This window comes from Amblyraja radiata, chromosome 11 (genome assembly GCF_010909765.2).
Source record: "Amblyraja radiata isolate CabotCenter1 chromosome 11, sAmbRad1.1.pri, whole genome shotgun sequence".
Lineage (NCBI taxonomy): Eukaryota > Metazoa > Chordata > Chondrichthyes > Rajiformes > Rajidae > Amblyraja > Amblyraja radiata.
Genome location: NC_045966.1, coordinates 41,426,409 through 41,443,231, shown reverse-complemented (window position 1 = coordinate 41,443,231; position 16,823 = coordinate 41,426,409). Strand labels below are relative to the sequence as shown.

The following is a 16,823-nucleotide window of genomic DNA, read 5'->3' as shown; positions in this document are numbered from 1 at the left end:
CAGATGATGGAATCTGAGCAAAACACAAAGTGCTTAAATAAATTTGCAGTTCAGGCAGCACCTCTGGGGGGAACCCCGGTTCACCTCTCCTCTTCTCTCTGGTGAGGAATAAGACCAGTAAGAGCTGACCGCACCTTCAACATCAGCTGTGGGAGGTGCCCCTGGGAACAAAGATGGACGATTGAGGAGCTGGACATCATGTCCTAGGAAGGCAACAGCTGGAGGCCCTGCAACAGCCTGGGGCTTGCCTCAATGGGGCAATTCTCATAAGGATGAGAGCATGGAATGAACTTTGAAAATGGCACCATATCAGGTCGCCTCTTGCATGCGGGCTCAGTGGACTATTTCTGTACACTTTGCTAATCGGGGATGTGCTTTGATGTAACAATACTTTATTGGACTGTCTGTTAAAATGAAACTCACCGGGCCACATGTGACAAATAAAGCACCATTGAACCACTGAAACATTGGATAGGCGACGTTTCAGGGTGGGACGCTTCTTCAAACTTAAGTTTATTACTCACGGCCTGGTTCGTCCTCTTGAATCAAGTCATCTGCCAACCAGCACACCCTATCATTGTCATAGTGTCCTTAATGAATAAGTAGGGAAAGCATCATAAAACAGGTGTTTCAGATGAATTGCCCCTCGGACAGTCAGGCAATATGCCATTCTTTTGTAGGATCAAGAGGATCCTCCACCCTCACTTGCCCAAATATAAAATTTTAGTTTTGGAGGTACAGCATGGAAACAGGCCCTTCAGCCCATCGAGTCCACACGGTCATTGACGGTCTGTTTACATTAGTTCTATGTTATCCCAGTGTTGCATCCACACTTGGGGCAATTTACAGAGCCCACATTTTTGGGATGGAGGAGGAAACTGGAGCATGCAGAGGAATCCTAAGTGGACACAGGGAGAACATGTAAACTTTACACAGACAAGAAAATTAAAGTCTTTCATGCAATGGTCATTTGATATTATAAAGCCAGGATCTAGATGTATTGTAATATTAACCCATGTTCCTGTTTCTCCTACAGCAGCTATTAGTTGTATCTGGTTCTTGGATCGTTTCCCTCATTTCAATATTAATTTATCTGCAGCAAAGCTATGATCCTGAATGGAGACACTAGAAACTGCAGATGCTGAAATCTTGAGCAAGAAACAAAGTGCTGGGGTCAGGCAGCATCTGTGGAGAGAAATGGACTGGTGACGTCAGACTTCAATCAACATTTCTGGTCAGGAATCCTTGAAGAAGGGTCTCTGCCCAAACCATTTCCTGTCAATTCCCACCATGCTGCCTGATGCTGCCTGACCAGCTGAGTTCCTCCAACCCTTTTGTCTTTTGCTTATGATGACTGTTTCTAGTGAGATTTTGTCAGTCATTGCAGCCTGTAACCCTCACTTTTATGAAGCAGGGCCTTGTGGATTTGTTAGTAGTGCTGGCAAAAGGCAATAAGTATATTTTCCAAACCATGGTAGGGCTTGTTAGCAGATCTGACAAGCAAGAAACAGCACTGCAGCCAAACTCACTGCAGCTGGCAGCAGCCAATCTGCGTTCTCTGACAGCCCTGTATATTTATTTCTGCAGCATTTCACCTTCACTGAGAGGCTGGTGATCTTTCCTTAGTCATTCATGCACACTGTTACTTGACGCAGATGTGTCATTAAATCTGGCAGCAAATTACCTCTTCTTTGTTTTTCTTCATTTATATTATTATTCTATCTTTGTTATTTTATTGCTGCAGAGTTGTTCTGTTTAGAACATGCCATTTCTATTTAATAACTTACAACAATCCTGGCTTTTGTACATTTATGAGAATTTTAATAGAGCTAATTCAAATCTGATTGCAAAAAAAAAAAGTTGTAGTTCCCTCGGCTCTTTAGGGTAAAACAGGAGTTGATATCAAAGACAAATGATAGTAATAAGGGAATCATAAATTATTTTTTAATATTTGTGTTTGTTTTAATATGAAACTGAGTTATTACTATCATAAGTAGGGCCAAAGTAGATAAACGTTATTCAGTGACAACTTGAAATAAAAATTTGTTATGTTACCCACAGTTGTTTTTAGTCCTATTCGTAATTTCCTTTTTCCGGCAGTATACTAGGTCTATTGGTACAGCAGGAATACATTCTGCTTGCCTCTCTTGCTTAAACAATGCAATTGGGTCACCATTGGTGCAAATATTGAACCTGTACATTTCCAGCAGTTTTTGACACAGCTTCAAAATTTTTCAATATTCATAGAGTGGTACAGCACAGAAACAGCCCTTCAGCCTAACATGTTCATACTGACCTCGTCGCTCATGAAAAACTATCCCATTTGATCACATCCGGGCCATGTCTTTCTCTGCCTTGCCCATTCAAGTGTCTGCTAAATGTCTCTTAAATGTAGTGATTGTATATGATTCTAAGACTTTCTCTGGCAGCAAGGTCCCAGTATATCTCCGATACTTTGGTCCAGTCTGAAGACGAATCCCAACCCATAATGTCACCCATCCATTTTCTCCAGAGATGCTGCCTGATCTGCTGAGTTACTCCAGTACTTCATGTCTATCCAAGTATCAATAGCTCACTATGTGAAAAAAACCCCCTTAGAATTTTTCCCATCTCCTTCAACATATGCCATCTTGTTTTTCCTACCTCTCCCATGACAAAAATATGCTGATTATCTACCATCATTTTATATTCCTTCATCAGGTCATCCTTCAGCCTTAATCTCTTTGGGGACGGATTGTCACAGATTATTACAGAGGCAGTCTGCTTCAGTACCATGCCCTTTGAAGACAGGCTGTTTGGAGTGAGCAAGGCATCGTAACCTATTAGTATTGAAATTGATGTGGTAATTAAATTGGCTTTCTCCACCTCTGCAGCTGTTTGCTAAATGTGCAACTGTGATGTTGTCTGTTGACTTTCATGTATGTACATTTTATACTAATCATAATTCATGTTGACCTTGATTCTGTTGCAGCACTCGCACCTTAGGATCAGATAGATATTAGTTGAACCCTAATCCAGAGAAATTAGTACATAATCTGGACTGACGCCTCACAACACTGAGAGGAAACTCAAGGCAGCTATTTATTGAATGCAGCCTCGAATGCAGCCTTCTCAGATAGGCATAACTGATGCCAACTGACTGTTCAAAACTAATGGGCCTGTCCCACTTAGGTGATTTTTTGGATGACTACAGGCGACTGCCGCAAAATTTTCATCATGATGAAAATATTTCGGCGATAGCGGTAACAAGTTTTGCTGTCGTAGTTGTTGTCGTAAGTTGTCGCCGGTTGTCGGAGTTGTTGTCCTAGGTTGTCATAGTTGTCGTGGGTGGTGTCGTTGGTTGTCATATGTTGTTGTAGGTGAATTCCATTAAAACTAGTCCCTGGCAGTTGCCTAAAGAGTTGCTGAAGTGGGACAGGCCCTTTAGATAAAGAAATTCCCTCAATTATCAAAATTTACACCTCCAGAAATAAAAGGTGTTGTGACAAATCATATTGCTCTCCTCTGATTGTAACACATTGACTGACTACTGAGTTTCACAATATTGTAACATATTTCAAAATACTGGGCTGGATTTTAAGTTGCAGATATATTTGGAGCGAATGGTCCAATTGCAAGCAGGAAATCAGAAGTTCAGTCACTGAATCCATCAGTTTTCTCAACGTTGATTCTATGAGAAACATCGGTTCATAGGTCGATCTGGTTGAGGGCGATGGAGGAAGGCCCTTCAAGAGCCTGGGGCTTACCTGGACTGGGAATTGCTCCAGTAGACTGAGCATGTGGGCGGAATGCACCTTGGAAATGGCACCAAAACATGGCAGTGCCTAGATGTGCAAATATGCAAAAATAATTTCACTGTGCCTAATTTCACAAATGGCCTCCTCCTGCACCTATTTTCTATGTTTCTATAGAGAGTTAGATAGAGCTCTAGGGGCTAGAAACATAGAAACATAGAAAGTAGGTGCGAGAGTAGACCACCAGGTCCGTCGAGCCCGCACCGCCATTCGCTCATGGCTGAACACTAAACAGACACACTTACCCACAAACAGTAGACACAAGACACAGAACACAAGACACTACCCTCCCCTTTATACCGCTATCACCCCTCTCCACCCCAAGAACCTCGTGATCTCCTGGGGGAGGCAAAAAACCGGATAAAAACCCAGGTCCAATTCGGGAAAAAAATCCGGGAAATTCCTCTCCGACCCCAATCCAGGCGATCGACACTTGTCCAGGAGATCACTCAGGTCTTACTATACTAACCATACCTAGGTAGAATCAAGGGATATGGGGAGAAGGCAGGCACGAGTTATTGATTGGGGACGATCAGCCATGATCACAATGAATGGCGGTGCTGGCTCGAAGGGCCGAATGGCCTCTTCCTGCACCTATTTGCTATGTTTCTATGTGCGGTTGCACATGTGACAAATAAAACACCATTGAACCATTGACCTCACCAACTATATTTTTATTTTAATAGGGATTCCCCAATCAATTAGTTTATGCAAATTATCACAACATATAAAAGTTAATTTCCATTTCATTACTTGAAGAAGTACACCAAACATCTCATGCTATTCATCAGGGAGAAATTCATGCAGACTGGAATGTTAAGGGATGAGTATGCCGATATTCTGGATGTCTTTATCGAGAAGGAAGACATACTAGAAATACTGGAACGCATTAGTTTGGACACTTCCTCACAGCCTGATGGAAGGGTGCTGAGGGGAATGTTCTTGGGGCTACACAGTGACGCAGTGGTAGAGTTGCTGCCTTCCAGCACCAGATACCTGGGTTCGATCCTGATTATGGGTGCTGGCTGTACGGAGTTTGTACATTCTCCCCGTGACCGCGTGGGTTTTCTTTGGGCTCTCCAGTTTCCTGCACACTCCAAAGAAATATACGTTTATTCGTTAACTGGCTTTGATAAAAATTATACATTGTCCCGAGTGTTAGTGTATGGGGTGATCGCTGGTCGGCATTGTCTCAGTGGGCAGATGGGCCTGTCTCTGCACTGTATCCCTAAAGTCTAAAGAAATAACGGAGGAGATTGATGGGGCTTTGACCAAGAGTGCTGGATGTTTGTCTGCCATGGGTATGGTGCCAGAAGATTGCAAGATAGGTAATGTCTCTTTGTTTGCCTAAAATCAGCAACAATGATGAGCCTGGAAACTACAGGTTGTGGAGCATTTCATCAATGGTAGGGAAAGTACAGTATTAGAGAAGGTTCTGAAGGACAGGATTTATGTCCATTTGTAGCCAGAATTAGTTTACTAGGAGTCAGCATAGTTCTGTGCAAATTATATCTTGCCTCACAAATAGTCATTGTGTTGCACAGCACAGAAATGTGTCCTGCGGCCAAACATAGACTGGCCGATCGTTTCGCGGAACGCCTTCACTCAGTCTGCCTGAACCTGCCTGATCTCCCGATTGCTAAACACTTTAATTCTCCTCCCATTCCCACACATACATTTCTGTCCTAGGTCTCCTCGATTGTCAGTGTGAGGCTAAATGCAAATTGGAGGAACAGCATCTCATATTTTGTTTGGACAGCTTACAGCCCAGTGGTATGAATATTGATTTCTCTAACTTCAACTAACCCCGGCATTTCCCTCTCTCTCTATCCCTCTCCCACCCAAGTCGCACCAACTTTTCGTTTTCACCCAATAAACAGCTAGCAATGGCCTGTTTCCTTTATCATCTTTACTTTTTTGCATATTTTTCATTCATTGTTCTTTATCATCTAGCATCATCTCTCGTTTCCCTTATCCCTAACTAGTCTGAAGAAGGAAGGATCTTGACCCGAAATGTCACTCATTCCTTCTCGCCAGAGATGCTGCCTGTCCCGCTGAGTTACTCCAGCTTTTTGTGTCTTCTTTGGTTTAAACCAGGATCAGCAGTTCCTTTTTACACACTATGTTTACATATCTGCTGTGCTGCTGCAAGTAAGAATTTCACTTTCCTATTTCGGGACACACGACAACAAAACACTTGAGACTCCTGACTCTTCAAATGGTGTCTGATGTATTTTATAAGCACTTTTGACAACAGACAATCCCTAAAAAACAATACTACGAGGAAAACAACCCTTTGCTCCACAAAGTAGTGGAAGATCAACTTAGGTTTTTGTGCTTATCATTTTAGAATGGAACAGTAACTCATAACATTCCATGCGGTGAAGGAAAACACTACCAAGGGTACCAATGGGCAGCTACAGATGAAGACTGCATACAAACAGTCACACCAATGTATTTGGTTAGGAAATGAAGATGTGTCACCGATAAAGAGGCAACATAGATAATATTATTGCATCGTATCCACAGCTACAATATTTGCTGTACGATAGAAAATGTTTTCAGCTTCAGTTTGTCGCAGTATCCAAAACTGCTGCAGGATGTGAAACCCCATTTATCATTTTATGACAGCACCAAGCAATTTAATACTTGCTTTGTACGAATTGAAAAGTGCACAAACCTAATTTCTTACACAGAACCAATGATTTGCTTCAAAACATATTACTATAAGCCGCAGAGTTTACCAAAACCTCAATTGACTTTGTAACAATGTGTAAAATTCATTTGTTGTGAATCATTTTGCATGTTTATTAAAACAAAAGGCCTTAATATATTTTTGCCAATTGAATTGAGTTTCGTAGGAAGCATCTCAGATTAAGTAATGGAGACAATTTGTGCCCTGGTGCTCATTAAGAATATTTAGTCATGCCTGTTTTTCATGTATAGCCTTAATGTTTAGTGCGATGCACACATATTTCATGACAACAGTACCACACCCATCATATTGGTAAAAGAGTCCCTGTGAGAGACATATGCCTTTTCATCTGTGATTAATAGCAGCTCCATTAAATTTTCTTAGCAATATCCTGAATAATGTTGCTGTCCAGGCAGCATGCTGGCGCAGCGATAGAGTAGCTGCCTTACAGCGCCAAGGACCCTGGTTCGATCCTGACCACGGGTGCTGTCAGTACGGAATTTATACGTTCGCCTGTGGCCGCATGGGGGTTTCTCTGGGTGCTCTGTTTTCCCCCCCAAGTGCAGGTTTGTAGGTTAATTGGCTTTGGTAAATGTTGATATTTGTCCCGTGTGTGTGGTGCAGTGCTAGTGGAAAGGGAGTGCTGGTCGTTGAGGACTCGGTGGGCTGAAGGGCCTCTTTCTGCACTGTATTTAAACTAAACTAAACACAATTTAAATAAACAAACACTAAACACAGTAACTGAGTAGTACAAAATTTGACAGAATTTCTTATCCCTATTGCTAACTATAATGGTTCAGTCAACAATGGGCCCTGGTACAATCTTTAATTCCATTCATTGGTCAGAGAACACAATTTGTTTTATCTTGCCTCTGGTCTCATCATATATACAGAACACAAAATGAATAGAAATCTTGCATCACATAGCAAGTCCAATTTTTAATCCCCTTTATTCTTACTTTTGTCTTTAACTATTTATTACATGGTCAAGCACACCATTGACTTCCAATGCACTGGGTTTTCATTTGTGACTAGAATGTTCCCAATAAGTTGATCTGAACCACATTATCCATCCGAGGACTATTTGTCCCTTATAAATAAAACAATGACCAGAAAAACAATATGTTGTTTGGTAAGGGGATTCGAATAGTTCAATGTGCTTCCGTACATGAATATAAAATCAACTTGGGGAAGTTAAATCAGACTCAAAATTCCTTTAAGAAAAATAATGTGAAAAAGGAAAAATGAAAGTATAAATGAAAGGAAGAATTTAAAAAAAAATAATGAAAGTTAAAGTTAACTCAATGAGTTAAAAATCTCCAATGCAGCTTATCAAATCATGCAATAGGATCATTTATATGAGTAGGTAGGCAGAGCTATGGTTTAAAGTTTCATCTGAAAGGTGCTAATCCATTCCATCAAAAAGGTTCATCGATACTTTAAAATAACATACAAAAAAAAATCACATTCAGTGAAATAATAGCATAAGCAATTTCCTCACTTAGTAATCAGAGAAGGTTTTATGGATCAAAATAATCCAAGACAAATTTAAAAAAAGATTGGTAAGAGTGCATTTATGTGGGCTTAACCATGGCTATTATGAATGTTAATACATGGTCAAACCTATATTTAATTGTGAAATGGATATGAAGAGAAAGAAGAGTTATAATTCTCAGGCTGTTGTATTTAAGTGTTGGATTTGGTTTTAGTTCTACAAATATAAAAACGGCTTCTTGAGAATGGGATTAGAATTTAAATCTTTAATGAAAGCATCACCACTGGCCTTTCCCATACAACACTGTAGAAACGTAGAAACATAAAAAAATAGGTGCAGGATTAGGCGGTTCGACCCTTCGAGTAAGCACCGCCATTCAATATGATCATGGCTGATCATCTAAAATCAGTACCCCGTTCCTGCTTTTCCCCATATCCCTTGATTCCTTTAGCCCTAAGAGTTAAATCTAACTCTCTCTTGAACTGTACTTAGTTTAACATGGCCAAAAGGCATTTTGAAGTTGTTCTATTCTTCAACTGCCATGCAGGATTTGGACTCAGATCTCCAGATTGTTTGTCTAGAGCTTTATAGACTTTAGGGATACAACATGGAAACAGGCCCCTTGACCCACTGAGTCCGCACCGATGAGTTATCACAACGTGGATTAGAACTATTCTACACACGAGGAAAAATTTAATAACCTACTGAAGCCAATTAACCTGCACGCCTTTGGAGTGTGGGAGGAAACTGCAGCAGCCAGAGAAAACCCATGTGGTGACATGGAGAACATATAAAGTCTGTACAGAAAGCAACCATAGTGAGGTCTGGTGCTGTAAGGCAGCAACTCTGCTGCTGCACCACTGTGCTGCCCGAACTCTTAATTAATAATACAATAATTTAACCACTGCACCACCTCTATACTCAGGTGCCTATATAATTAAACTTTCTACCATTCCATTTCATAAAATTACTAAATGATTAATGACTTTGAATTACAGTATTTGTAAACTCTTTTGATGATCACAGAATCAGGTAAAATGGCTTTACGATAGGGGAAGGCAAAAGTATTACAACGTAAACTTTAACAGAGAAAAATATTACAGCACAAAAAAGTATTACTTCTACATAATCAGTATAACAATATTTAATTGCTTTATTACATTGTTAATTACTTTCCATGGAATTTGGAATATGCTTGCACTATTCTGACCTTTTAATTATTTAATATTTTTTATGTTATAACATGAAATTTAAAGAGTGATATTTTAATATGTAAATCAATGAAGTTCATGCATCAATAAAATATTTCAATTGTGGCAATTTTGCTGTTAATCATTGTCATTGCAAATGATATCAGGTGAGGTTTATATAGGTGCTTTTAATTTTAAAGTATATCTATTTTATAACTTCTTTAAGTCTGCATTTAAATATTTTAAAAAGAAAGATTGTAATCTTGCTCTGATATAAAACACTCGCTTGTTTTAACTTCTTTCTCATTCATCTCAGCTTTATATCTTACGAACATGGACACAGACCAAATAACTTTTATGACGCATTTGACTTTGATTGCAAATACATAATGTGCATTTTAACCTACCCAACACCCACCCACTTTCTGGTACCAATTAGTTAATTCTGACCTGCTCCGGATGTGATAGCCGTGTGCCGTCGGTTGAATTCTCGTTTAATGTCATCCTGGGTTAGATTTTCTTCCAAGCATTGGGAACTGAAAATAAATATACATGACAGAGTAATTGTGAGATGCCATCCTGTATCATCAAAAGACAAATGTTAACACTGCAATAATGCCTGTTTATTCTTTAATGATGTTACATCCAATGCAATTTTACCAAACTTCAAAGAATAATTCATTACCTGGTGAATATTTTTGATTGACTGAATGATACAGCATTGAATCATGCCACATCTGCCCACTGAGTCCACACCAACCATCAATCACCCATTCACACTAGGTCTATGGTATCCCACTTTCTAATTCATTCCTAACATACCAGCCATAATTTTACGGAGGCCAATTTTACAGAGGCGGCATGGTGGCATGAAGGTACAGCTGCTGCCTTACAGCTCCAGAGACCCTGGTTCGATCCTGACTCCAGGTGCTTCTCTGTATGGAGTTTGTACATTCTCTCCATGACCTGCGTGTTTTTTCTCCAAGATCTTCGGTTTCCTCCCACACTCCAAAGACGTTTAGGTTTGTAGGTTAACTGTCTTGGTATAAAATGTAAAATGTAAAATTGTCCCCAGTGTGCATAGGGTAGTGTTAATGTGTGGGGATCTGAAAACAGTATTTTCCACATAAGGCCAATTTTCTGTTAAGAATATTGAACAACTTGTCACACCTTCTTACCCAGTCTTATAAAGACTACAAGCAAATGTGTGTAAAGTCATGCAAACTGCTGATGGGGAAAAACTTGATGTTACGATTGTGCCAAAGGATAAAAGGGGAAATGCTTAATATATTCCGATTATATCCTCTCTCCATTATCTCATTGCAGGCATTAAGTCTTCAAACTAAAGGGATAATACATTCATTAAAATCGTATGGAGGGATTTAAAACACATTAGGAACCTAATCTATTATCTCCACCTCAATTTCAAGATATGTATAATTGACAAATTCTCAAAGAAATTTCAAAACTGGAGGATTTTAATTGAACATTGTAATCCATGCATAAAATTCATTTACCTTTCATTCCAGGTGACATTCAAATATTTCATAGTGTATTTAATATATTTTTGATCATGCACCCTTCAATCTCAGTTAGCTTCACAAATGCAGTCAAATATGAGCATTCTAAACAAACCATGGAGACAGCTACACCCGTGAAATGTGTAATTAAAATAAATTAAAGAGTGGTCAAGGTTTTGTGGCTATGAGCAGAATATGCAGTGTTTGCTTTGCCTTTATTCTCACAAGAATTTGTATTGCTTGCAGCTTCCCAATCACAATCCACCAATGGAACAAAAAAGAAGGGTCTCGACCTGAAATGACACCTTTTCCTTTTCTCCAGAGATGGCAGCCAGACCCACTGAGTTACTCCAGCTTTTTGTGTCTGTCTTCGGTTTAAACCAGCATCGGCAGTTCCTCCTGACACACAAATGTGAATTTAAGGTCCGTACAAACCAGTCCCCCTGATCCTTTGCATGGATTTGCTACTTAAAATCCCCACTTTCTCTTCATTTGTACGTTTCCAGTACAGCAGGCAAAGCAAGCTGACATGCCCAATGTCTCTATTCTCTCTATGTCCGATTCTATTATATTATATTGATCTCTGCCCAATTCAATCTATGATGATTCCAGTGTAGCGTGAGATGTGTGCGGTGAGTGACCAAAAGCTCATTTTGGATTTTTACCTTTAGTTTCGCAAACATTTTCAGATTGATTGCCTGACAGCCAGCAGTTACAACAGCAACTACCAACTTTCTGTGACCTAGATTTAACCAAATATATTCCACCAGGTGCAAATGCGATGTAAAGTCAAGGTGAAGCATTGTGACATTTCATCCCGCATGTCTCACCTCTGCAGCTAAACACAACCGTAATAACAAAAGGCTTTAAATTAGTCTTTCCGTCATCTAGTTTAAAAAAAGTAAAAGCTTTTGAAAGAAAATTAAAAGCACATCTTTACACATGGAAGCTAATTAGGTTTGCACTGTTTAAATAATAAATCGCGTGTTCAAAGTTAAATAAATCCCAATTTATGACACAATGGAAATTGTCTCAGTTATAATCTTAAAGGAATTAAGTAGAAATTTAAAATGAAATACCTGATCTTTCCAACTATATGAGGCTCTGATGCATGCCAGTCTGTATTCGGTTGTCCCACCTGAAAAATATATATGCGAACATGAAGAGAGAGGCAGCTGAACTTTTGAGAAATCAGTCAAGAAAATATGCCAACAGAATACATTACTCTAAAGCAGCAATCTTCACTGCAGCTCCACCATTGTGTCTCCAATTCAAAAGTTCTAGGAATAAGGTACTTTCAGATATCAGGAAGAAATGAAGAAGATAATTGTTTATCCTTTCTGGTGGGAGCATAACCTACTGATTTCAGAATGCCGTTGATCTTTGGATCTGGTTCTGGTTCTATATTACATGTTGCAAACATGCTGGGAATATGAATGATATAATACCACATAACTGGTCTGATGAAGTTCCCAGCCATGTTCTCAAAACCTGCGCAGACCACGTGGCAGGAGTATTTTCAGATATCTTTAACCTTTCCCGACGGTAATCTGAGGCTCCCATCTGAAGACCGTTGTCATCCAAGAGCCAAAGGAAATTATCTGAGCAAGCCATAATGACTCGGGTCCAGTTGCTCTGCCACAAGATGCTTCAAGAGGCTGGCTATGGTGCATTTCAACTCCAACCTCCCAAACAGCCACGTTCCACTGCAATTTGTCTACCATCACACCTGGTCCATGACAGATGCCATCACCCTGGACCTTGGCTCATCCCTGACAATCTGATTAACAGGTACACCTATACCAAACTCCTTGACAATAGCTCTGCCTTCAACACGATAATCCCAACTAAACTTATCTCCAAACCTCCTATTTTCGGACTCCATTGGATCCTCAACTTCCTGTCCGATAGGCAATAATCAATAAGGACAGAGAACAAAAACACTATTTTCAGCCTCTTACTATACACAAAGTGCATAACTCGACTGTACGGTGAAGTTCTGCTCCAATTCCCTTTACAACTTTTCAGAAGACAATTGGTGAGGCCATGTTCGGAGTATTGTGTTCAGTTTTGGTCTTGCTGTTATAGGAAAGATATTAAGCAGCAAAGTGTGCTGAAAAGATTTGTGAGGATGTATCCAGTACCTGAGGGCCAGAGCTGTAGGAAGAGGATGGACTTTACTTCTAGGAGTGAAAGAGAATGAGGGGTAATCTTATAGAGGTGTATAAGAGTGTGAGAGGAATAGATATTGGAAATGCACTGTTTTTTAACCAATGTAGGGGAATCACGAATCAGAGGACATAGGGTGGTTTCAAGTGAGGGTGGGAAAGATTTAATAGCAAACTGAGGGGCAACTGTTTTACAGTGGTGGGCGTATAGAGTGAGCTGCCAGAGGATGTAGTTGAAGCAGGCTCTATGACAATGTTTAACAGACATTTGTACAGGTACACGGATGGGATAGGTTTAGATGGATATGGGCCAATTGCCAGGTGGGACCAGTGTACATGGGGCACATTTCTTGGCGTGGGCAAGTTGGGCCGTAAGGCTTGTTTGCACATTGCATGACACCAATGAAACCACTGTCAAGGGCCAGATCTCAAACAATTGCGAGATGGAGTGCAGGATGGTGATAAGAGATCTTAGTAGCATGAATCAACACAAAGATCTCCTCAACAATGTCAGTAAAATGAAGGAGCTGTTCATTGACTTGAGAAATGGAGATGAGGGGGATGGCGAGCAGCAGCATTATCAAAGATGACTCAAATCCCAGTCATTCTCTCTTCTCAACTTTCTCATCAAGCAGAAGATACAAACCTTTGAAAGCACATACCACCAGGTACACAAACAGTTTCAATCCTGCTGTTATCTGACCGTTGAATGTTCTGTCATGTGCTCAAGATGAATTCCTGATCTTCCAACCTATTTGTTGCAGCCCAAACAGTTTAAAAAAAAATTCTCACCTTCTCTAGCTGTAACACTATACTTTGTACATTGTTTACATTTGATTTTGATGCAGTCATCTATGGTATAACTTGACTGGATTTCCACTGTATCCCAGTATAGGTTGCAATAATAAGTCAATAGTCCAGGGCTCTCACTTAACCTTTTTTCCCTGCTGCCAGTCAGGTAACCTAGGCACCTTTTTAGGTTGCCAAATGACAGTTTAGGTGGTCATTTAAGACGGTTTGCATGACGCGTGCGATAATGTGCTCGGACGATGTGCGTAGTTACCAGTCGGAATTATGCTCAATGAAGCATTCACATATTATTTCTGCTTCAAATAAAGTTACAAACTAAACATATTCACCAATCAAGACATGATATGTACCACAATGACATGCAGCAAAATTATAATACAGCATCTCAACTCTTTTTACACATTGCAATTAATGCAATTTCTATTAGTTCTTTCCACTTCCAAACAAAAATGTGGTTGGATTATTCAGCGTATGATCAACCTGTGTCAATAAATCCTGGACCATGGTAACATATATGCTTATGTGTCCACTACAGATTGATGCAAGCATGTTTTCTGTGAAGGACCGAAAATTACCATGACATGGCCATAGCATGGGGTCGTTATTGCTATTGGTACAGAGACACTCTCGCTTCCCACATAATTTATCCATAACAAAATATACAGGTTGCATGGAAATGTCTTAAGGCATTTTTTGAGAATAGCTGTTAAAACCGACTATACCCATCTGACAGGTTAAACATTACACTAACTGACAAGAGATGGCCAAAGGACATAACTGCAGCAAATGTTCTTTTGGTAATATGTTTAAAAGTGTCAAAATCTAGAGACAGTAACTCTAAGACTTTTGCCTCCATCACAGTGAGGAGGTGTTTGGTGAACTCACTGTGGTGGATGTTAATTTGTGTTTATTGTGTTTTGTTATTATTACATGTATGGCTGCAGGCAACAGCATTTCGTTCAGACCGAAAGGTCTGAATGACAAATAAAGGATTAAAAAAATGCCACATTACCGGACATTCAGATTAGATGTATGTGTTGTGAACAGCAATGAAGATACCCAGTTTGTACGCACCAGATTTAAAAAAAAATATATTGATAAACGCTGTTTCCATCATTCCCACCAGAATTAACTTTAAAATTTCAACTGAAATATCTCCTGACCAAATTTGTGATGTATATGACCGACTGTAGAAGTAAAACTTGGATAAATCCAACGTATAGTTGTGAATGTTGCTCATTAAATAATTACAGCTGCCGCTGCTGTGCGGGGCCCGTCATTCGCTCCGACCCTTCATCACCCCGCACCTGGTATCTTTGCCACGCACTACAGCCATCGCCGACACGAAACGTCACGTTCCTTTTCTCCAGAGATGCTGCCTGACCCGCTGAGTTACTCCAGTTTTTTGTGTCTATCTTCGGTAGATAGATAGATAGATAGATAGATAGATAGATAGATAGATAGATAGATAGATAGATAGATAGATAGATAGATCCTTTAATAATCCTTTACAGGAAATTACAGTGCCACAACAGCTTCAAGACAGACATAACACTGCACATTTCTCAGATAGCTTCCATACTTAATAAGTTAAAATACAATGAATGAATACTAAAAAAGTGCAACGTTATTTTTGTGCATTGTAAAACCTTATAGCAGCTGGTATACAAGACTTCCTATATCTCTCAGTTTTGCACATTGGTGCAATCAGTCTATGACTGTAGATGCTGCTCTTGATCACCTTCAGGGCGTGGAGTGGGTGAGTGGGGTTGGTCATTATTGAACCCAGTTTGTTCAGAGTTCTGGCCTCTGCCACCTGCTGGACCGTTAGTTGCTCAGCCCCGACCACTGAGCCGGCCTTCCTGATCAGCTTGTCCAGTCTGTTTTTGTCCGCTATGCGGGCACCTTCTCCCCAACAGGCCACAGCAAAAAACAGAGCACTGGCCACCACTGAATGGTAGACACTGCACAGCAGGGGTTGGCAGATGTTGAATGACCTTAGCCTCCTTAAGAAATACAGTCGACTTTGTTCCTTCCTGTACACCGCCTCCATATGACTCTTCCAGTCCAGCTCACTGTCAAGCTGCACACCAAGGTACCTGTGGTTGGCGACCACCTCCACCTCAGTGCCCCTGATGGTGATTGGTGTTGATGTTGGTTGAGTTGGTGTTGGTTGAGTCCTCCTCCTCCCCCTCCTGAAATCCACAACTATCTCCTTCGTTTTTGTGGTGTTGAGATGGAGGTTATTGTGTGCACTCCACTCCACAAAGTTGTTTATTGTATCTCTATATTTCTCCTCATTGCCCCCTTTGATGAGGCCGACAACAGCTGTGTCATCTGACCAGTATCTGCAGTGCCAAGCCGGGCAAAATGACTCGGCGTTTAGATTGCCTGGTGGCACTTTCTAGTGATCATTGGCACCGGGGCAATCACTAATTTCGAGCCCTGCCTATATTTTCACTGATTTGCCCTTTCTGCATTCATATCTTAACGATTCTTTGCCAGACTGCCTGGGAACATTTCAAGCATCAATTTTACATTTCTCTAAGTTCTCTTTCTAACATTTATCATTATCCTGGAGACATTTATCATTATCCTGTGGCAGTTTGGGACTTCTTGCTCTGGAGTCTAGGCAGTCTGTCATCAGTGGTCAAAGCATTTTCTTTTTCCTCAAGCCTCAAACTGTGTCTGGTTTGGCTCTAATTGTGCTGCATGTTTTCCACTGCTATAAAATTAAGCTAACTTTCAGCAATATATGTGATAATTTCTATTTTTACCTTTTCCAGTGCTGGTGGTAAACGGGTGAGGCTATTTGATGCCTTGTCCAGAATAATTAAAACAATTTACAACAGCAGCATTATTGTTTAGTTTAGTTTAGTTTATTGTCACATGTACCGAGGTAAAGTGAAAAGCTTGTATTACTTAGGCACATGTATATTTCAAGATTTTAACTAAGATTGCATATTCAAATATATTCATTTATTTTTGACATCAACTAAAATTAATGGCAATATTAAGAATGTAAAAACCTAGTGAAATATGTGACATCATATTGCAATTGCTATCCACCAAAAGTATAGAATCCATAGTTTGGCCTGAGTTCAGAGCAGTGGGAGTTTACAGGAAGTGGTTATATCCCGCCATTTTGTTT

The 16,823-nt window shown here is 40.1% G+C and overlaps 1 protein-coding gene across 2 annotated transcripts in view; it reads right to left on the bottom strand.

The window, feature by feature from the left end:
• LOC116978584 (protocadherin beta-7-like) overlaps positions 1-16,823 on the bottom strand; it is a 189,498-nt gene that overhangs the window by 133,187 nt on the left and 39,488 nt on the right. For both annotated transcript variants that reach the window (XM_033029818.1, XM_033029817.1), the window contains exons 2-3: positions 11,774-11,832; positions 9,625-9,710 (exon numbers count right to left, since the gene is read on the bottom strand). In XM_033029818.1, the coding sequence (XP_032885709.1) occupies positions 9,625-9,710; positions 11,774-11,832 (145 nt within the window). The remainder of the gene's footprint in view (positions 1-9,624; positions 9,711-11,773; positions 11,833-16,823) is intronic.